The sequence below is a fragment of the Mastigoproctus giganteus genome, chromosome 12, assembly GCF_048544385.1.
Source record: "Mastigoproctus giganteus isolate SK-2022 chromosome 12, ASM4854438v1, whole genome shotgun sequence".
Lineage (NCBI taxonomy): Eukaryota > Metazoa > Arthropoda > Arachnida > Uropygi > Thelyphonidae > Mastigoproctus > Mastigoproctus giganteus.
The window spans coordinates 111,287,699-111,311,750 of NC_143586.1; the positions used below are offsets into that span (position 1 = coordinate 111,287,699).

Genomic DNA, 24,052 nt, shown 5'->3' on the forward strand with positions numbered 1-24,052 from the left:
ATACGGAGGATGCGGAAAGGTCAGGAAATGACCACCGCATATCCCCGGAGCAATATGGCCTTAGTTGCTAATGCTCCTAAAAAAAACCAAACCAAATCTCTCACTCACTCACACGCACAGGGGTAACTCAGGATTTTTTTTTTTTTTGGCTGGTGCAGCAAAAGCCTTAGGCTTCCTTTGAACCATATGACTAATTATAATAATAATAATAACTACTTCTGGATGGATACAAATCTTTTTTTGATCCCCCCCCCCTTCCTGTGTTTCAACTTAGCTAACACATTGCAATCATAATAGTGACTTTGTGGTGATTAAGGTATCCATCTCATGCTGAGAAACAAAGGGATGTGATAAGCAACTTGCACCTTCAAATTGGTCTCAGTAATAAAAAAATAAAATAACTGCAAACTTCTCAGACGGCAAAGGCTGTAGAATAAAAGCCAGAGTTTAACTGTTATGTGTAAACGAAGATTATACAACTTGGGCATTTGCAATGAAAGCATTAAGGCTTTGTGAAAACTAATGCCACTTTGCTTTCTGGAAAGCAAATATGAAGGCATTGCAGACATTGATCAGCCATCTAACAAAATGTTCCCAACAGTCAGGTGATGATGCCCCGTTGCTACCAGCCAAGGCCAAAGAAAGAGTGAAAAATTTCCTGAATAAAGGTGACAAGAAATGTTAGTTTCTCCATGGTGCAAAAATAATTTTTGCTTTGAAATGTTGGAGTTTGGTTTATATTGATGGAATGAACAGACATCATGCAAGTAGCTTTTCCTCTCCGCCCAAAATGATTGGGTCTGTCCATAATAATTATTATTATTAAAATTAGTAAAACACTTCCAGTGTGCCACTGACAAATTCAAATTTGAACTGGTCCATAAACTTGTAGTTGGTAATGGCAATTAAAATTTTTCATAGAAGTATTACTCAACATGATCTATATGAGCAAAACCTCAAATGAGGTTTCAACATGAACGGCATTGATGCTTCACTTTTAAGAAGTAAAAAATATCAATTTTAATGTACTACTCTTCAAAAGCTTACAGTCATGTCATTTATACAAGGGGCTTTTGAAAAGTTTGTGGCCTTGAGTGTGATGGATTTATTTGAGGATTCAGGTAACGTGTTACTTTTCAACATAGTCCCATTTGGAATCAATACACTTTTGCTGCCAATGCTGCAATACATTGATTCCAGCTGCAAAGATCTGTCACAATAAATTCATAATCAGCTGCAAAGAAAGTTTTACTTTGACTCAACAATTCTGAAGAGGATAAGTCTACAGCAGTATTTCTCTTGTGAAGCAAACACAATCAGTTGTCTAATAGAATATCCAAACAGAAATTCACAGACAGAAAAATGTTGGGTAAACTAATGTTTGAAAGCATACTGTTCTGGGTAAACAATCTTATGGCTGTATTTTAATATAAAATGTGTATTTTGCCAGTGTCTGAACTCCACTTTTTTGAAAGAAGTTTGGGAGCTATGAATATATGAAATGCACAAAACAGGATATATGTTGTAGCATTTACCACTTTTTTTCTTTTTTTTTTGTTTGTTTGTTGTAAGCATAGGAAAAATGTGCAATGTGTGAGAAGAAATGAAAACTCTATACAGTGTACTGAAGTGAACTGATATTGACATATGAATGTTTATTGACATTCTTCATCAAAGAACTTTAATCTTTCTCTGATTTGCACTAATTATACACGCAGATTTTTCAGAAATACATTTCCTAGTAGTATGGCAATAGCAAAAAAAAAAAAAAAAAAAAATTGTGGAATACCAAGAAACATAAAAAGACATTGTTAATGAAATGGCACAAATAGGTAAAGGAGAGAAAATGATGTCACTGAAAAAGTAATAATTTTTGATTGCTACAGAGAAGCATGATCAGAGTGATTGCAAGCTGTATATCCCATTATTAGTGACTTTTCATAATAATAAAAATAAAATGAAAAAAATAAAATAATAATAAAAAATTGTTGAAATCTTGTTCTCTCTGCCAGCATTGCAAGATGGCCCTACAGGGTATAATATTTAGCATCTTTTTCTGATAAATCAAAGCATGTAGGATCCCTTTAGAAAAACCATATGCTTTTAATGCTCCACTTAAAACGGGAGTAAAAAACTGGTTGAAAACTGAAGAGCGAAGGTATTGAAAAGGGAGATTGGACATCTGGTATGCCTTCTCCTGAAAATGAATATTTGCCTACTATTTAGAAAAAAAGTTCTAAAAGGAAAGACAAATTGAAACATGTCTTTGACTGTCTTGATAAATGTTTATCTGACTGGTGAAACATTGACAACCTCTGACAATGCTATTTAAACACTAGGTTAAAAATTGTGTTAAAAACCATACGAGCACTTTTCAGAGTTGCTGAATTGATAAGTACAATGAGAAATCACTAGCAAGTGACACTAACTCATGTCCAAATTAATGGATCCCTTGAGAAAAAGAATTCTGAATCACAAACTTCTGTTGCAGGCAGCCTGTTTGTATTCCTTTCTATTGATTTGAAGCATTTTATTTGTTCCTTTTAATACTAATGTTTGAAAATCCAAACTTAGTTCTTCGGTCAACCTGGCCTCACATCCATTTACCTAGGTCACTCTCCTATGGTATGTTGATGTGATGTGTAACTCCATTAGACCAACAGATTATTAAATCTTCCACTTCCCCTTTTGGAAATTAATTACTATAGTACACTAAATCAAAAGGATGATTCTAACTGCAGTGGTTGCAGAGAGTTTAAAAGAAGAGAGGATCTCTTTTATTTGGTTAGGAAGCTTTTTTTCTTTTTATTTTTTTCCCCACCCCTGCATGTGACTGTGTAGTTTACAAGTTTCTACTTTAAAATTATGTTCTTAATGTTATGCCGAGGTTGCACAAATTTTATCAACTGGCAGTGCATTTATTTCTAAATTTAAGTTTTTGCATACAGGTTTTCAATACTTCTCAAGAAGATTAAAAAAAAAAAAAATAGTTGAAGCAATGGGTGTTTTGCAGCATAATTTCTGTCGATTCCAGTGTGAGAACTAACTTGAAGTTATCTCTGGTTGGTTTCATTCTACTTTCAATCCAAAAAGAAATTTGAAATAAAGCAAATTATCACAAGTTGTATGTTATTTTAACAGTTGTTCATATGTTATCACAAGTTGTATGTTATTTTAACAGTTGTTCATATGATCTCACACTCACTGTTGAATGGAATAGGATAGCCAGTTTAAAAAAATCTAAAACTGTTCAGATCTCTCTCTCTGAGGAAACTTTGAAAATGGTCTTGACAGTCAAGGTAGAGCCATTATTACAAAAAAAAACATATGTTCTGAATAGGGCAATAATCAGTCATCATCATCAGCCATTTTCAATCCACTGCAGGATGAAGGCCTCTCCAGCAACTTTCCAGTTCCTTCTGTTTTGAGCACTGGCCATCCATTTACTACTCAAAAACTCATGAATTTCATCTATCCATCTCCGCCTTTGTCTTCCAGGTTTTCTTCTAGCTCCTCTTGGGTACCATTCTGTTATTTTCTTAGTCCATCTGTCATCATGTCTTCTAGCTATGTGTCCTGCCCAAGACCATTTTAGTTCTTTAGTTTTGATAAGAATGTCCTTTACTTGAGTTTGCTGCCTAATCCATGTGTTTTTCTTCTTATCTAACAGTCTGATTCCCAATATAATTCGTTCCATTCTTCGCTGTGTAGTTCTTAGCTTCTCTTCCATTCTTTTGGTGAGTGCCCAAGTTTCACTTCCATAAGTCATGGTGGGGTCATTGATTCATTATTTTACGTTTCAGACAAACTGGGATATTGCTCTTCAGTAAGTGACTATATTTCCTGAATGCTATCCATCCAAAATTTATTCTTCTCTTGACTTCCAGCCATTTATCATTATTACAGCTAATAACTTGTTCCAGATAAGTATATGACTCCACCTTTTCAATTACTGCTCCTTCAATCATTATTTTCCTTTCCGTGGCATACTTGTTCATCATTACTTTTGTTTTAGCCATATTCATCTTTAGTCCAAAATCCTTACTAACTGTGAATAACTGATTAAGATTTTCCTCTAATTCTTTGGGATCGTGGCTTATGACCACAATGTCATCTGCAAATCGTAAATGGTTTAGGTACTCTCCGTTCACATTGACTCCTTTCTGCGACCAGTCTAATCTTCTGAAAGCTTCCTCAAGGGCAGCAGTAAACAGCTTCGGAGATATTGTGTCTCCTTGTCGAACTCCTTTCTCGATTTTAAATTTGCTACTGTCTTTGTCTAGTCTAATAAAGGATGTAGCACTCTCATATATTTTCTTCAAAATCATAATATATGGGGTATCTATGCCTTGTCTTTCCAGTGCCCCAAACATTGCCTTATGCTGTATGGAATCAAATGCCTTTTCATAATCCACAAATGCCAGGCATAATGGTGTTTTGTATTCATTTGCTTTCTCCATTAGCTGTGATATTACGTGAAGGTGATCCATAGTTGAGAATCCTGTCCTAAAGCCAGCTTGCTCTTTCGGTTGATTCTCATCAAGTATTCTTTCTAATCTGTTAGTAATGACCATTGTGAACAACTTGTAGATATGGGATAACAAGCTAATTGGTCTATAATTTCCAATTTCTGATTTATCTCCTTTCTTATGCAGCAAAACTACGATTGCATTATTCCACTGCTTAGGCATCACACCTTTTCTAATGCACTTTGTGAAGAGCCTTGCCAGTTTTTGTGTTATGTCTCTTCCTCCCAATTTTAACAACTCTACAGTAACTTCATCTTCCCCCGGGGCTTTCCGATTCTTCATTTTCTTCAATGCATGTTCTACCTCATCAGGAAGAATATCAGGTATGTCGTATGTGTTGCTACTTTGCAATCCATCTTCCCCACTGCTGGTATCGTTCCCTCGCTCCTTGTATAATTCTCTATAGTAGTCTTCTGCTATTTGAATTATGCCTTCTCTGCTGTTTATAAGTACACCATCGCTATTCTTCAGTTTCAGTATCATTTGTCTTTCTTTCTGTATTACTGCTCATGGCTGCTGATTTAAATCCTTTGTTTTCCCTTAATGCTTGTTCTACTTTTCTTGTGTTAAATCTTCTTATGTCTCCTCTCTGAGTCTCTTTCTAATGGCTTTGCATAACTCAGTATACTCAATTTTCTCCCTGTCAGTGTTTTTCTTGCTCTTCATTTGTCGTCTTCGGTTCATCATGACAAGTGTTTCTTGACTAATTTTTTCTTCTTTGGATTTCTGTTTCCCTATAGGTTTCTTGGGCTTTATCACTTTCAGAAAGTTATAATATTCCTCGTCGATATCTTGGTCTTGAGCAGTCTGCAGAAGCTCAAACTTGTTCTTCAGTTCCAGTACATAACTGCTTTTTCTCCTCCTCTGTTATTTCAAAGACCTTTGTATTATTTACTCGAGTCAGTTTTTTCCTTTCCTTTCCTACATCTATATCAAGTATACATCTTACCATTCTGTGATCACTTCCAACATTTACCTTATTCAGGACGGTAACATCATTCACAATATATCTTCTGTTAGTGAGGATGAAGTCGATTTCATTAGTTGTTAATCCATTTGGACTCTTCCATGTCCACTTTCTGTTCACCCTTTTCTTGAAAAAAGTGTTCATTACTGACATTCCTTGAGATTCTGCAAATTCCACAAGTCTTTCACCTCTTTTATTTCTTTCACCAATTCCAAAATTTCCTATAGTTCTTTCTGCGCTGTTTTGCCTTTTTCCAACCTTAGCATTGAAGTCCCCCATAATTATAGTGTAGTGGGTTTTCTGCTCATCTAGAAGACTCTCAATTTCGGTGTACATTTCTTCAACCTCTTCATCATCATGGCTCGATGTTGGTGCATAAATCATTATAATCTTTAGCTTGTACCTCTTAGAAATCTTGAGTATTAGTCTTGACACCCTTGGTGATGTACTTTTGAATTCCAAAATGTTGTTTTTAAAATCTTTATGGACCAGAAATCCAACTCCACCTTCACTCCTTTCACTGTTTCCATTGGTGTACAGCAGATTTCCACTTGATAAACTTATAAGTGATTCATTTCTTCTTCTTGTTTCAGCCAAACCGATGATATTCCAATTCACATTTTCTAATTCCTTTTCCAGCTCTAATATCCTGTCTTCACCGATGAGTGATCGTACGTTATAACAGGCCAAGTTCAATTTCCGTGCATGGCAGCCTGGTCGTACCCAGAGATTCTTAGCACCCTCTGCTTCCACTCTGATCCTCTTGCTGCCGTAAGAGGGAGAGTGAAAGCTGCTGGGGACTGAGGGCCATTTGTATTGTTGTGCTCTCATTGCTGGAGGGTTTGGTCTTTTCCTCTTCACGCTGACCAGGCGTCTTGAAGAGAACCACTCTACACGTTCGTTGCCACCTAAGTGACGTAACAGGGCTTACCATCGAGAAGGTGTGCATGAGTGGATTTTAGGGAGGCAGGCCAACCGGACTTCTCCTAAATCTTCTGTAATAGAGAGATATTGGATCCATCAGTGTTTTAGGCTGAGTGTCTGATAACACACAGGATACCTGTTCCCCTCTAATAATCAGTACTGTTCCCCTCTAATAATCAGTACTTGGTGACTAAAAGACAATCCAAAAAACAAAAAATGCATAGATGTTTGAAAGGATACTATGCCATTAAAAAATCCTGTAGCAGCATCTTAATATAAAATGCATATGTTATGAAATCTAGTGTCCAAAGTAGATTTAAAAAAAAAAAAAAAACAAACTTGCCTTCCAAAAGTCAACAGTTGGCAGCTGCGGTCATGTAATTTACCTGCGATATCATAAATTAATTTAGCCTCATTGATTATTATGTTTCTTTATCCTTCAAATGACAACTTAATTTTTGGGTTTTAGGGGGTGGTCTTGGAGGTACAAGACGTGGTGGACCAGAAGTTAATGTGAAGCATTCTGGTCGTGAAGAACCACGCCCAGACGATAGATATATGTAAGTATCTTCATCTTTACTTCTTATTATTTTTATTTTATTATTTTTTATATTTTTTGTTTAATATCTGTTAATGAGCAGTGAGATCTTTGATTGCATTATTTTGGTTGAATGATGTCATTTATCTTGTGTGATGTTGAAAATTATGTGTTAATCTCTGAAGGGTACAATCCAGTGAGTATTGTGAAATTATTTTGATATTTGTACTTGCTATTAGTTTTTGTTGAACTGACAAAAGAATGGTTTTCATTCTAAAATACGGATTGAAATATTTTATTTTTCGCCATTATAATAAAAGCAGACAGACAGCTTCTTCCTTATCAGACATGCACCTCTTCATTTAAATCCAAGCAGTGAACAATATTGTCCAACGGAACTACAGAGGCTTTTACAGCAATATAGATGACATCCATGAGATAATTAAATATCGTAATCCATTTGGTATCCGCTTACAAGAGACATATTTAACACTTCAGGTATTTTCTTTGATAAAAAAATCATAGCTCTCTTTCAACAAGACAGACTTGTTACAAATAATCCTCACAGAGGGATAACCATACTCCTAGATTCACGATTCCCTTGCAAACGCATCTGTTAAACTCCATTGAAGTTGTTGGCACTTTTATAGTGATTGGTATTAATTTGACACTTGTCTCAATCTACCTGCTGCGATTGATGAACTTGAAGATCTTATTCTGCAGTTGCCAACCCCTTTTTTGTTTATTGGGTGACTTCAGTGGATTGCCGTCTGTTGTTGGGTTCTCCCAGTGCAGATGGACAAGGACAATTCATTGAAATGATCATTGACAAACAATCCAATCATACTAAATACTGGCTCACCACCTTATATTCATCTCCCTAGGAACATCTCTGCAATAGATCTCTCTCTATCTGCTCTCCATACTTTTTTTTCCTAGTATCGAGTTGATAGCTCTAGATGATCTGCTCAATAGTGATCGCTACACTTTAATAAGTAGAATTCAAGCATCACATTTCATAAATGCAAAAACTGCATAAAATGAAATTTTCCAAGGCAGATTGGGTAAAGTACATCCCCACATGTCTTTTGATCAGATTACAGAATCCTGCCCTATTTACACAGTCACCAAATGAAGAGTGCAAATAAAAAAAAGTGTGGAATCTATTCTGCAAACACCCTACCACTACTAATCTTATAAATTGGAAGAGATTTAGAGCCAAGGCCTGCCACATCAGGAAAAAGCTAAAAGAGATTCCTGTATTCAATTTGCATTCTCAATTAATAAAAATACTGATATAAGAATAATGTGGAGAAAAATAATGCAACCAAATGGAATTTTCCTCTATTATCCTCTCCACTTTTCATCTCGAATGGATAAAAGCTTTCTACTCCCTCAGAGATTGCGAATATCCTGGGGACTGTATTTTCACAGTTGTGTGCTTTAGTAGAATATGATCCATCATTTCAGAAGGTTGAAGATCAGTCACTATGCTTGAAGTTGAAGCCTTGGTTACCTCAAAGAACATTACTGCTGGTACCAACAGAATAGATTGCATAATGTTCTAAACACTTAGATAATAAATCATTATCCTCACTGCTCACCTACAATCGCATCTTCATTGAACATTCATTCTCCAGTTCCTGGCATCACTAGACCCATTTCTCTTTCCAGCTGCTTGGGTTTACCTAAGCAGCTGTTGAAATCAAAAATGATACATTTTACTGACTTGGTATCTTCAGCCCAAAATCTAACCTCTGATAATCAATTTGGTTTCAGGAAAAGGGTCTCCGTTCCCTTGACCTAAGAGGCCACCTGCCATACTTCATACAAAAGCCTACTTCGGTAAGTGTTCTCACAAATCTATATAGAGAGGGAGTCCCACAAGGCCCTCTTCCCAGTTGTCACCTTATTTGCAATAACAATAATCATATGACCAGAAATATTCCAAACACTGTAAACTCATGCTGATGACTCATGATACCTCATGGCCTGTTTCTTGCAGTTCTCAGAATATGAGCATCTTTGAGAGTCCACTCCAATTTCAGTTAATAATATCGAGCTGTGGATGGCACAGAATGGGTACTGACTATCTTACCAGAAATATAGTGTCAGGACGTATCTTCCATTTGTTACAACAAATGGAAGATGCATCCAACCAAAGTTCGCAACAATCGTAAAGCAGTTATTAATCAGTCCAGTCTAGGTTTCGAACAGGCTAAGAGTAGAAAACTTGGTTCCTGCCAAAGCTATTGGCTGCAGCATTTGTCCATCTCTGTTCCCACCTCTGTCAAAACCAGATGGTTCTATTGCCACTTCAGCCAAGGATAAAGCTGCTAGCATCCTATTTTGCTTCAAACTCCTTTATTAATGATCTTGGTAGCTAACTCCTACCATTTCCAGTATGCTCCATTCAATGCCTCCTGCGGTCTTCCATCAAAAAGATTTCAGAAAGATTTTGAATCTTAATGCTAAAAAAGCACCAGGTCCTGCTGGTATCTCTCACTTGTTCTCAGAATCTGTGCTCTTGTCTGTGCCACCTTTTTTTTTTTTTACTTTCTTATTCCAAAGGTGTTTTTCCTTCTGCTTGAAATTTGTCCATATCCAGCCAGTTCCTAAACAGGGTGACAAATCCCTCCCATCCAATTATCTTCCCATTGCAATTATTCCTACTCTTTCTAAAGTAATGGAGAAATCAATTAACTCCAACTCTTAAACTGTCTAGAAACCTTCCATCTGATTAATGATCACCGGTATAGATTCCATCAGTATCGATCCACTGGTGATATTTTGTGTTATGTTACCTACCTGTGGTCAAATTCGATGGAAAGTTTGCTGAAACTCAAGCAGTTGCTCTTGGCATTTCAAAGGCTTTTGATTGTATTTGGCATGAAGGTCTTCTAAATAAGCTTCCATCTTATGGTTTGCGAACTGTTTTTTGTAATTGGGTATCCAGTTTTCTCTCTGACCACTCACTGCTGTTGATGGTAGATGGCTCTCTATCTTCTAACTTCACTAATGCTGGTGTTCCCCAAGGTTCAGTTCTTTCTCCCACTCTCTTCTTCTAGAATGTTAATGACATTCTTCCATTGACCGGAAATCCTATCCATAGTTTTGCTGATGATAGCACATTGCATTCCGCCTTCCAGTTTGCAAAACCTTGCCTTACTCAAACAGCCTCAACTCTCAAATATCCACTACCAATTTCTTAAATGCTGATCTCCAGGTAATTTTCCAGTGGGGCAAAGATAACTTAGTTGTTTTCAATCCTTCTAAAACTGGGCCATCGTATATCTCGCAAAAAGGATTCTTCTGCTTCTATGCTTATTTTCGATGACCACTCCGATTTCTAGGCAAGATCATATATCTCTATTGGATTACCCTGACTTCTAATCTCTCTTGTCACAAGCACATTACAAATATTGCTTCCTGTGCATCTAAAAAACTGTTTTCTCTTTCGATCTCAATGTTACATTTCTTCCAAACAGCTGTTCACTCTGTACAAATTGCAAACCTGCCATACCATGTAATTATTGTTCCCACATCTGGAGCAGTGTCCCCAAAACCTCTCTCGGGCTCTATATTCCATTCAAAAGAGGACAGTTAGGTTAATTAATAATTCATCACTAACAGTTTCTCCACTCTGTCCCATAGACATTCTGTTTCTGCTGCATGCTTTTTTTATATATACTTCCGTTGGCATTGTTTTTGGGATTGGGTTCTGTAACTCCTGCCCTCTCTTTCAAAGCAGTCTGAACATGTGCTACAATCAGTCAACATCCTTTTACTGTCCGACTTCAACAGCTCACAGAATCAACTTTTCTTCTTCCTCATTTATTCATACAACTTCTGTTTTCTGGAACAAACTGCCTTCATAAGTATTTCTTGAAATTAGTGTACAGAAGTTCAAGTGTAATGTCAACAAATATATTTTCATCTTCTCAACCTCCAACTCATGTACGGTACTAAGTAAAAAGTTTAACATTGACAGATGCAAGTTCTGCATATGGGTATCAGTAATCCCAGAGTATGTGATACTACATTCAAAGTGTGTGATAATACTATCGGGGGAAGGGGGGGGGGATTTTGCAGTCACATGAAATTCTCTGACTAGTGCAGACAGGCTGTCAGGACTGCTCATGGGGTATTGTCAATGATATACAGAAACTTTGCTAGCAGGGATAAGGAGGTGATTATCCATTTGTACAAGGTCATGGTTAGGCTGCATCTTGATTACTGTATACTGGTGTGTAGGCCTCACTTTAGGAAGGATGTAGATCTGCTGAAATGGATGCAGAGAAGGCAACCAGATTGTTGAAGGGAACAAAAGGGTTCCCTTACCAAGAAAGGCTTCATTTCTGCAAAATTGCAGCATCTAGGCACTTGCAGGGAGATCTGATTCAGGTGTTTAAAGTTTTGAATGGATTGATTAAGCTAAATGTTGATGGTATTCTTCCTCTTGCTACACAAGGGGGTACAAATTCAAGTTGAGGAGGGATGGTTTCAAGGATAGATGTGCAGAAACCTTCCAACTATCACCCACCAAATGACCTTCAGCCATTTGGTGGGTGATAGTTGGAAGGTTTCCATCTGTAGGTGTTGAGGCGGGTGGTTTGAATAAATTCAAAGAACTAGGACGATTCTTGGATGGTTGGGAATGGGTGAAGTGTGTATGGTTTTTTTTTTTTTTTTTTCTGTTGCTGTATAAGCTTGCTTTCTTGCATCATTTGCCCCACCACTACTTCTACTAAATGTGAAATTAGCACATAAAAAAAAAGCAACAGGAAGTGTTTTTTTGAAGACCATGAAGCTTAATTTGTTTTAAGAAATCTGGTGAATTTGTGTAAATGTTCACTTTTATATTAATATACTTTTGTTTTTTTTCACTTGATAAGATAAAGTACTTATTGTTATTTATATAAATTGAGTAAAATTTATAAAACAGGAAAAAATGTTTTTTGTTTTCTCAATTTGAGGAAAATCCTTGTCTGGTTTTAAAAAAAAAAATAAAAATAAAGTATTTCAGTTTTTAAATCAGCATAGCAAATTCGGGGAAGGTAATATTAGATTAAAAACATCATTCTCTTAAGTTTTGATATTCAGACTTATTCTACCAAAACATTATTTTTGACTAAATTTATCCAGTGTATATGTGTATTATTAAGATATATTAATCCATATTTTACTACTTTGTCTTAATTTAATGCAAGGTTTGATCTATTTTTGTTTTTTGTTTGTTCCTAAACTCTGAAACTGCCATCTTGTAATAGCACACATTGAAAATAAATAGTAATATATAGTTGCAATATATTTATTCTGCTTAGAAAAGTGCTGTTTATTTGCTTCGTAAAAGTTTTTTGTATATTTATAGAAAACTTTGTCCAAACGAAATTTCTCATATCAGCTCCTGACCTTCCCCACCAATGAGCATTACGTAACCTGGCTACTTTTCCTGGCTGTGGCATATTGTCATATCAAACAGCAATGTGTGGTACTGAATTCAGCAGTTAGTTAAAATTAGAGCACATAAAAAAAAGTACATAACCAGCATTTTGTGTGTGAATTTTTGTTCTTTGTTGTTTTGTTTGTAATATTTACATTCATATCTATCCTTTTCTCGTGGAATGAATACTGTAGATTTTTAATTCATGGCAGTGAATTCTAAGCATTGAAGGGTTTTTTTTTTTTTTTTTTTTTTGAATGAATGAATGAATCCATAATTAGTAGTGGCTAGTGGCATGTGATGCAAGAAAGCAAGTGTATGAGCTTATGCAGCATCACCCAAAAAAAAAAATCACACCATTCCCTCCAAATGCTTGTCCAGTTCCTCCTTAAATTTATTTAACCTATCAACTTCCACGACAGATGGAAGTTTGTTCCAGCAATTAACCACCCTCTGGCTAAAGGCAAATTTCCGTACATCTATTCTACATCTGTCTTTTCTTAATTTGAATTTATGCCCCCTTAGGTTCGTAATCTAAACAAGTGGAAGGATCCCATCAGAATTCAGTGTGCTCAACCCATTCAAGTACTTATACACCTCGATCAGATCACCGCGCAGGTGCTTAGTCTCCAGCCACTGCAATTTGCAGAACTTAAGCCTCTCTTGGTAAGAGGATCCATTCAATCCCCTCACCAATCTTGTTGCCCTTCTCTGTACACACTCAAGCAAATCTACATCCTTCCTAAAATGAGGCCTCCAGACCTGTATGCAGTACTCAAGGCGTGGCCTGACCATTGCCTTATACAGAAGGACAATCACCTCCTTTTCCCTGCTAGCAAAATTCCTATATATCATTGACAAAACCCCATCACCTGCCTTGGCAGCCTGTCTGCATTGCTCAGAAAACTTCATATCTGACTTCACAATTACTCCCAGGTCTTTTTTCATTTTCTACCACCTTAAGTGTAGTACCACACAGTTGGTACATTTCTCTGGGGTTACTTCTACCCATATGCAGTACTTTGCATTTGTCAAGGTTAAACTTCAGTTGCCACTTCTTAGCCCATCTGCCCAAATTATCTAGATCCTGTTGCAGTAGCACACTGCCATTACTGTCATTAACAACCCTGCCAACCTTTGTATCATCTGCAAACTTCGACACTAAGCCTGATATATCTTCATCAATATCTTTGATAAATATACAAAACAACAGAGGACCCAACACCGAACCCTGTGGGGCTCCACTAATAACATTAGTCCACGAAGAGGCGCCTCCGTAGCCAGGTGGGAAGGAGCAGCAGTGCGTAGCACACGTTTCTTGACTAGACCAGGATTCGAGCCCGTCACCACCAAATACACAGGATGCAGAAAGGTCAGGGAATGACCACCGCATATCCCGGAGCAATATGGCCTTAGTTGCTAATGCTCCTAAAAACCAAATAACAACAACAGTCCACAAAGAGCAGTACCCATTGAAACTTTTTGAGACCACTGTACTCACCTTTACGGAAGCAAAAACCCTTTCCTTTACCCCTGATGGTAATTATATCTTTAAGTAAATCCCACATCAGTACACTGTGATCACTGCCACCTAGTGGTTCCTTTATCTGCAAATTCTTAATACTCGAATGATCACTGCTGATAACCAGATCAAGAGTATTACCCTCTCTGGTTGCCTCTCGAACATGCTGCTGCAGGAAACAATCATCCAATAAATCCACAAAAGTCTTACTAGTGTGTGAGTGACCAACCCACAAGTTCCAGTCAATATCTGGGAAGTTAAATTCCCCGTCGCCGATTATAAGACATTCTGATTTACTAGCCCACTCTATCTCTGTGCAATTGTTCATTGTACTCATTCGAGTCGTTAGGCCTATAACACACTCCTACTCTTATTTTTGCTTTGGCAGTGCTTATGTCACACCAAACTGACTCAACAGTGCACTGTTCATCTATATCAACTGGATGCTCTTCTTTTGATTTTATGTTTTTCTTAATTAACAGCATAACACCTCCCCCCTTCCTGTCCTGTCTATCCTTTCTGTACACATTGTACTCGCCAAATTCTGCATTCCTTATATCTGTGTAACACCATGGCTCTGCTATCCCAACAACATCTGCCTTTGATGTCTTGACCAACACTTCAAATTCATCAAATTTATTTACTATGCTTCTAGCATTGGTATACATGTACCTATCCTTATTATTAGTTACCCTAACACATCCCGTATACCCACCTGTTTCATGATGACTGCCATCAGTCCCTGAAACCCCCAGCACCCCTCGCTCCAGGTTGCTACTTATTCTAATAGAAGTTGCGCAAGAATCACCTTCACCTCTGCCTGCGGATACTTTTAGCCTGTGAATTCCCCCAAGTTAGCAGTTTTCCGGCCCACCTAACACTGCCTCGATAGCATCAGCAAATATTCTTGCACCCTTTCTATTTAAGTGTATCCCATCCCTGTAGAAGCAGTCTTTCCGTTTAACAAGCACAGACCATGCTAAAAAAAAATTCTACCACCTGAACCTTGCACATTCCCTCCAGGACCGAATTGATTGACAAGGCTCTCATCATGTATTCCCTTCTATCGTGTCTAGGCAGAATTGCAGACACTTTCAAATTTAACCCTGACTCATGACTTCTTTGCAACATTGACCTGTACTTGTTAAGTAAATCTGCAGATCTCCTACTCTTAATGTCATTGGTGCCAACATGTACAACAATATCACCTTTTGTGCCCTTAAAAGACTTATGCTTTACAACGTCATCAACTTTTTCCCCTGGCAGACATACCCTGGTCCTGTTCCATCTATCCTTTTTACACAATATATTCCCCATCTCCCTGACAATAGAGTCACCAACAATTAGGTTAGTAGTGGCTTTTTTTTTTTTTTTTTTTTTTTGTAATTTTTGCGTTATGGTTTTCAGATTTGGCAGGGGTGGTGGGTTGCTTGCCTGAGTTTCTATATTTGAGAAAATTAATAAGCACAATTGTCACAGTTTTCATGGTATTAGCCTGTTCACTGCAGGAGCATTAGCACTGACAAATGACACAAGAAAGCATGCTTATACAGCATCAGTCAAAAAAAAGGAACTTTCCGTTTCACCTATTCATTCCCTCGAATAATTTATCTAGTTCTTCCTTGAATTTATTTAAGCTATCAACATCCACAACAACAAAATGGAAATTTATTCCGCCAATCAACCACCCATCCACTTGCTAAAGGCAAGCTTTCATACATCTCGTATGAAATTGGTTGACATGAAAAGCCTAGTAGTTTGGCTCCGAGTGACAAGCAATTTTTCTCTGCGATTCATAGAGTGCTCTTTGAAAGTGATATAGTTTTGTTTTTGTTGTGTGATTTTCTTCTGTTTTGTTCACTTAAAGTGGTTCTTTGCCTGAAACGTCTGCCATAAGAACCCAGAAAGGGAATCTGCCTGTCTCTTTTTGGTATTTATATTAAATACTAACTTACTCTACTAACCTTAATAATCGCTTGGTCACTGGTGGCACCGCTCCTGCCTCCACATGGCGGGGCCGGTAACCTGGGAGAAGCAAGTTCCTCTCCCGGAGCTAAAAGGAGTAAACATGGACACTAGTGACTTCCCACGATTACAGCCAAAGAACTCTTAACATGACAACCATGAAACTGATCATGACTTCTCACTGTCGAAAAGACTTAAAAAAAAAAAAAAAAAAAAAAAAAGGATGCAAACAAGCAGGAACCTCAAGCTCTGCCCTTTCATCACACAGCGATGGTTTGAAAAAGTGGAATTCCAATTCGTCACTCCACATAACACCCTGAATTCTTCCAAGGGAGTGATCAGTGAACGGGACTTATTAAACGTTTCAGGGGAAGCAATACAGGTCGGCCATTACTAATCCGGTTCCGCTGCTAATTCGGACATAATTTCTGCGAACTGTTTTGGTGGTGTTGGGTGCAGCATCAGCTGTTGGCGTGAACTTGTAAACACCAGAAAGCCATTCCCTCTTGTTTTTCTTTATTTATTATTATAGCCTGCTCACATTTAGCCCCAGCAATGGTTCCAGTGCATAAAGGAAGGGCCTCTCATGGTGTAAAGCGCAAACACCGTACATTGTCCATAACAGATAAAAAGTTGAACTTCTGAAAAAACTCAACAGCAGTGTGTTCTGTGAGAAGTTTAACTCTGCTGCTTAATTGTAAATTCTAGCAATTTCTCTCAGATCTTCTTATTTTAGTAATTTTCTTTTAGCCATTCCTTTTTAATGGTTTTTTTTTTTTTTTTTTTTACAACATACTTGTACAAACTTGCATAAAAACACAACACAATATGATGGATAATACAGCGTGCTAACGAACTTGTTTTCACAAAATCTCTAACAATACTGACAAACTTTTGTGACATTTGAGAGCTTATTTTATCGCAATTAGTTCTATTGCAGCGCTCGCTGCGCGTGCAATAAACTGCTCACAAACGACCTTCATATGTATGCCGTAATAGCGTCACACGTATGTGGCTGACGCGGCTTCTCAAGAAATAAAGTAACCTACTGGGCCATGTCGGCCACATATATGCAACATAAGAAAAAAGTCCCTTTTTTATATATATTTTAAGTGACTTAATATGATAGCATAGCTTAATTTATTATGGTACTCACCTTTTTTTTTTATAATCTGCAATTGATGTTTGAATAGGGTGGATGATAATTTTAATTTAAATTGGGAGTAAGTAAGTTGGGGTTTTAAAAACAGAAGTTAAAATATGCGCAAGGAAGTAGAATTGAATGTCTTCCTCCTTGGTTGTCAATATTAAAGTTGAAAATAAATGGTTAACACTGGAGACCAATAGCCATAACAAGTGGCTTTCGTTATCCACGTCTTCAGTTGGCAATGATGGGTTGAAAGTAAATGCATGTATTTAAGAAAGCTAAGTTCCCGTGATGTTTCTGGTTACATGTGGAAATCTCAGGTGCATGAGATTCCATACCGGTGCGATGTTGTAAGGTAGTTCGGTATTTAATACTTGGAGATTGGAATGGTGGTGGAACCATTCTATAACTAGAGCTTCATATTGGAAAATTTTAAAACTGGATTTTAATTTGATAATGGGAATGGCTGAGTCTACTAAGGGGGTGTGATTGTGAGATTGAACATGTGATGCTAGTTCTGTGTTGGTTCGACCTGTCCTAAAGCTGTTGTAGTAATAATACGCACGTGTGTTTGATGTTTTAATGGAACCATATTTTGAAGTTGTGCTACGAATGTAACATGCATTGCAGTTAGGTTGACATTTTATTAGGTAAATAATATTGTTCGTATCGCTGATGTGATATTTTTGTGTGTCTTTGTATGAATTAAATAATGAGCCAAGTTTATTATAAGTTGAGAATGTGAGGGTAATGTCAGTCCCTTTCATTGAATATGCAGCGAAACTGATTGCAAAAATTACTATGGTAAGGTAGGATAATACGTAAATTATTATTAGAGGTATGTAATCCGGCACTCCACAGGTCCCAACGCTGCAGGATTAGTGTCGGTCGACCTGTAATCCAGAATTAAAGGATCAAAATGTAACTCAGGCCAAGAGAATCATGATACTTATACTACATATATTTTAAGCGAAAAAACACATGACAACACTGAAATTACAATATTTATTTTAGAATTGCTAATCAAATTATTTGCTAAATATTTTTTGGTTCCTTGGGAATTTTTTTCTTAAACTGGCTTGGCAGTCAACGTGTTAAAGGTAGGAGGAGGTGGTTAGCTGTTGGATAAACTGTATGTGCTAAAATAACCATCAGTGATCCGGTACCCCACAGGTCCAACGCTGCCAGATTAGTGTCGGTCGACCTGTAATCCAAAATTAAAGGATCAAAATGTAACTCAGACCAAGAGAACCATGATACGAAAAGGCGGCACCTTAGTCCCAACATGTAGCATAATTTTAACCTTCCATCAATAACCTTCCATAAGATCTACCATCCTCAGTCAAAGCAGGTTATTTAAACCGCTGTGTTCGGCCCTTTATCCCGAACTCTCTAAGATTCTACAAATGTGAGAAATTTGGTCACTCCCAGACAGCATGCTGTGGAGATGCAACGTGTCTAAACTGCAGTTGAAAAACTCATACTCAATCAGAATGCAAGGCACAAACTCCACAGTGTCCTAATTGCAGGGACAATCATCCAGCACATCCCAATGATTTTGATCTCTACAAGTTGGGGGGAAAAATACAAAAATACAAGACTGAAAATAAAGTATCTTTTCAAGAAGCTAGAAGACAAGTAAAATCAAGCATGCCAAAAACCACTTACTCATCGGCTACCCATAGTCACAAATCAGTAGCATGTCGGACAGAAGTGTCAGTCTCTCTCCCAACAAATTGATCGCCGACTGGGCTCAATCATTACTATCATCACAGTAAAGTGGCAGAAAAATTGCACAAATCAGATCCTGTGGAGGTGAAACAACCACAACCAACAAGCATGGATACTGATGATATGCCCAACCAAGAAGATTTTCTTGAATTACATGCAGATGGTGATATGGAAGATAAAAATGATTCAGGATGCCCCCAATTTTCCCAGAAAAGGAAAATCTAAACCTGACCATTATAAACAATCCATGCATAAAAAGCAGACAGATTCATCTTCCTCTTACAAAACCAAATAATGGAACATATTATCTAGTGGAACTGTAGAGGCCTTTGCAATAACATAGATGATATTCATGACTTAATTCACCACTACAAACCTCTTGCAATGTGCTTGCAAGAGGTTTGTAGTGGTGAATTAATCTCTGGTCTCAGTTTCAATCAAAAATTACGCTGTATTCAGGCAAGACAGGGCTGACTCCAATAGCACTCGTGGAGGAGTAGTGATACTCGTGGATTCAAGCATCCCCTCCAGATGCATTCCATTACAAACATCCTTAGAAGCCGTTGCCATGCATGTTGTTTATGGTATTACTCTGACATTGGTTTCAATTTATCTTCCGCCTAATCATCAATATACTATTCGGGAACTCGAAGATCTTGTTATGCAGTTACCATTTCCTTTTTGTTTACTAGGAGACTTTAATGCACATCATCCATTATGGGGCTCACCTCAGACAGACGAGGTGAGCTTATGGAAATGCTGATCAATAGACAGATTTTAACATTACTAAATATTGGGTCTCCTACATATGTGCATCTCCCTACAGGTTCAACCTCTGCAATAGACCTTTCCATAAGTATAGATTGGGTATCTCTGAGTGATCCTTATAGCAGCGACCATTATCTGTTAATCTGCAAAATTCAAACATGCTATTCCTTTGCAACAGAAAATCCAATTAAATGGAAATTTTCAAGGGCTGACTGGACATAATGCAAAATGCACATCTCATTTGACAACAATATCATTCAGTCCAGTTCCATCAACAGTGTTACCGAGCATATCACGAATCAAATGCTCACAGCCGCTTCTGCCTCTATTCCTCAATATCAAGTATGAAATAGATGAAAAATAAATTACTGGTGGAATGAAGATTGCAACAATGCAAAAAAAAAGAAAAACAAAGCATGGAAACTTTTCCGCAAACATCCTACCACCTCCAGTCTTATTAACTATAAACAGCTTAGAGCTAAAGATCGTTATATCGGACGCAAAACAAGAAAAGAAATTTGGATTAAATTTGCCTCATCAGTTAATAAAAATACCGATATCAGATTAATCTGAAGAAAAATAAAATGTTTGAACAGTAAATTTCCACCTTTATCCACCCACTACTGAACTGGAATGGTCAGGAGCTCTTTAATCCTACAGATATATCAAATGCACTGGGAATTTTATTTTTTCTGTTGTCTTCTTCTAATGCTTATGATCAATCATTTCAAAAACATAAAACCGTTTACAGAGAAATCCAGACTGAATTTCACTGACAATTCTGCTTTATCTTATAATCAACCATTTACCATGCTTGAGCTACAGCACTCTCTTACCAACTCAAGAAACAGTGCTGCTGGCCCTGATGGGATATATTATGTAATGCTTTGAAATCTGGATCAAAGATCACTCTCTTCGCTGCTCATATTTTACAATTGAATTTTTTCTGAACATACCTTCCCAAATTCCTGGCGCCATACTAATGTACTACCAATTGCAAAACCCGGTAAAGATCATTCTGTTCCTCAAAATTACAGGCTGATATCCCTTACCAACTGTTTCAGCAAAACTCTCGAGAAAATGATACATCGCCATCTCACTTGGTTCCTCGAGTCTCAAAACTTGATAACCCTATTCAAATAATCAAACAATTCCGGAAAAATCGATCTTCGTTGGATCTCGTGATCAAAGCCGAGACAAATATCAGAAGTGCTTTCATCAAAAAGGAACATCTCGTCGTGGTCTGTCTTGTTGTTGAGAAAGCCTTTGACACTACGTGGCATTTTGGGATCTTAAAGGATCTACATTCTCTTGGCCTTGAGGGGTAATTTACCATATTTTATCCAAACTTTCCTTCAACAGAGATCCTTTGAAGTTCGTTATTGGGGAACCCTCTCTAAAAACTTTATCCAAGAAGAAGGAATTCCACTAGGGTCTGTTCTCAGTGTCACCTTGTTTGCAATGAGAATGATTCATATAATTGAACTCATTCCGAAAACTGTGGATTCATACCTTTTTGCAGACAGTCTCACAATTTCTTGTCATTCTCAAAACATGCATTACATTGAAACGCCAACTACAAATATCAGTCAGTCCCATCCTGACATGGATGACAAAATGGTTATAGACTATCCAACCAGAGATCTACTGCCATTCACTTCTGTACCAGACGCAATATGCATCCTGAACCCGAGCTCCACTTGAATTACCATCCTATTCCCATAGCTAATAGTATTCATCTACTAGGATTGTTCTTTGACAGTAGTTAACTTTCCAAAAGCACATTGAACATCTCCGGATTGCTTGTCAAAAAAAACTGAACATACTCTGTCTTATCAACCACAACATGGATAGCAGATTATTACAGCCTGCTTCATTTATATAGAACCATAATCAGATCAGACTGGACTACGGTGCATCTGTCTTCAACTCTGCTAGGGAGAGTGCTTTATCTCACCTCAACCCTATTCAACATTCAGCTCTCAGAACAGCACTAGGTACGTTCAGAACATCTCCAGTGCAAAGTTTGTATGTTGAAGCCCATGAACCTCCTCTAAATATCATTAGAAAGATGTTGCTGCTGAACTATTCAACCAAGATCCAAAGCCAGATGACCCATCCTAATTGATCCATACTTTCTAATCTGCAGTTTATGGCCTTCTATAGAAACAAACCACAGACAGTTTGACCTGCTGGTATTCGGCTAAAGCAACTAGCAGAAGATTGGGATATACGCTTAAATAAAATCTTGCAAAATCCTATAGATCCCGACCCTCCGTGGTCTGTCATCATGCCATCCTGTGACAATTATTTCCACCAGTGGGGAAAACACTCTATCAGACATTAACATCCAACAGCTACACATTGCGCATACTCAGCATTATCCTGACTTCGCTAAAATATACAGATGGATCGAAGTCTGAGAGTGGATCGGGTGCAGCAGTGGTACTCCCTGATACTACCATTTCTCTCTCTCTTCCAACAGTGTAGCAGTTGCACGACTGAATTATATGCCATGAAGCTTGCTATAGAAAATATTTTGCATGGGTCAATTCAAAAGAGAACAATATACAGACTCGCAAAGTTCCTTATTAGCTTTGCAAAGCAACTCCTCACTTGTTATTAAAGCTCATTAGAACAGAGTTGATAGTTCTCAGAGAGCATCAACAAAAGGTTATCTTCTGCTGGATCCCAGGCCATACTGGAATACCAGGAAATGAAATCGTGGATGATGCTGCCAAACATCCATCCAGATCAGCCCCAACGAATTCCCTAGTTCACAGATTACAAAACGAATATATGTAAAGGTCAATGGACTCTTCAATGGCAATTGCAAATTCATAATAAACTACTTCAAATTAAACCTGTACCAAAATTATGGGCTTCCAGCCTCATTGCAAACAGACAAGAAGTAGTAATTCTAGCCAGAGCCAGAATCGGCCATACTCATTTAACTCATCTGTTCCTTTTGTCAGGGAATGACCGTTCCCAGTGTAATCATTGTCATACACCACTCACAGTCAAACACATACTTCTGGAATGTACTCTATATAATAATGCCTGACTAGTGTCATTCAGTTCTCTGGCAAATTTAAAGGAACCTTTGCCGTTTAGCCATATCATAGGTGAAAAATCAAATCTCGCAGAATTCTTCTCCTTCCTAAAATGAATAGGACTGTATAGCTGTTTCTAACTGCTTGTACATCAAGCAACACAGGCAGTATGAACCACTTTACTAAGTGGTTCATACTGGCCTAAGTAGCCATTGCACTTTAAAATCCCATCAACAACAATAACCTAGCAGTTTCTGTGATTAATTCCTTGAATGCTTCCCATTTAGAATTTGCTGATGGTGACATCATTCTCTTCCTAAAATGAATAGGACTGTATAGCTGTTTCTAACTGCTTGTACATCAAGCAACACAGGCAGTATGAACCACTTTACTAAGTGGTTCATACTGGCCTAAGTAGCCATTGCACTTTAAAACCCCATCAACAACAATAACCTAGCAGTTTCTGTGATTAATTCCTTGAATGCTTCCCATTTAGAATTTGCTGATGGTGACATCATCTGTTGGTCCTGCCTTTTTGAATTGAAAACCTGTCTGAGTCCAGTCTCTGATACAGCATGTCTAATATGTATGATACAGCTTCAGCTTTAAAAAAAAAAAAAAAATCCCATTTTACCTATCTATTCGCTCCAATAGTTTGTCTAGTTCTTCCTTGAATTTATTTTAAGCTATCAACTTCCGCAATAACAGAACAATTGGAAGTTTGTTCGAGCAATCGACTGCTCCGTCGGCCGAATATGTCTGACACCATTACGTTTTTCAGGCGCCGCATCGGACATATATTGCCGACACCCACTGTTTCAGTGGGAGCTGTGTCGGCTGTATAGCGCAGGCAGTTGTTGGAAATCTACATTATTTTTGAAAAGCATGGCCTCCGGTGGTACATGTGATGAAATTTGCATGGCACTGTGAGAAGAAAAAATAAGCGAGTAACTGTGGTCACTATTTAAAAATTCGTTATTATTATGAATTTTATAATTATAAAATTATGAATATTTATGATGTTGTCCAAAACACTCCAAACACATGAAAGGTTGATGAATACAGTCTGTGCAATATGTCGAAATTCTTTTCTTCCTTCACACTCTTTCAATTTTACGTAACAAAAAACACACATACTTCTAACTTTCTTGTTGTTTGCATCCAATTTTGTCATTAGTATATGAGTGTTACCACATTTTGGCTTTTCATGTTTCTCTTTCCGTTCTATATTTAGCAAATCCATAACTACCTCTTCCTGAAAGCTTATTTTATTTGTTTTCGCGTGGCACTCTTGTATACCCTGTACACACTGACAACTGATATTCAAAGTATATATTCTATCACTAATTTCCGGTACCACTTTCTTAGCATTGTGATTTGATCCGCCAGATCGATGCCTGCTTTCCCCTTATTATACGCGAGAATAGGAAGTGGTGTTTCACCCCCATCTTCCTTTACTGGTGGA

At 37.5% G+C, this 24,052-nt stretch overlaps 1 protein-coding gene across 1 annotated transcript in view; it reads left to right on the top strand.

Annotated features, from left to right (window-relative positions):
• The window catches only part of LOC150077339 (U1 small nuclear ribonucleoprotein 70 kDa-like), a 230,287-nt gene that overhangs the window by 179,461 nt on the left and 26,774 nt on the right, over positions 1 to 24,052 (top strand). Inside the window, exon 8 of the mRNA XM_090385619.1 lies at positions 6,890 to 6,980. Within this exon, the coding sequence (XP_090241745.1) occupies positions 6,890 to 6,980 (91 nt within the window). The remainder of the gene's footprint in view (positions 1 to 6,889; positions 6,981 to 24,052) is intronic.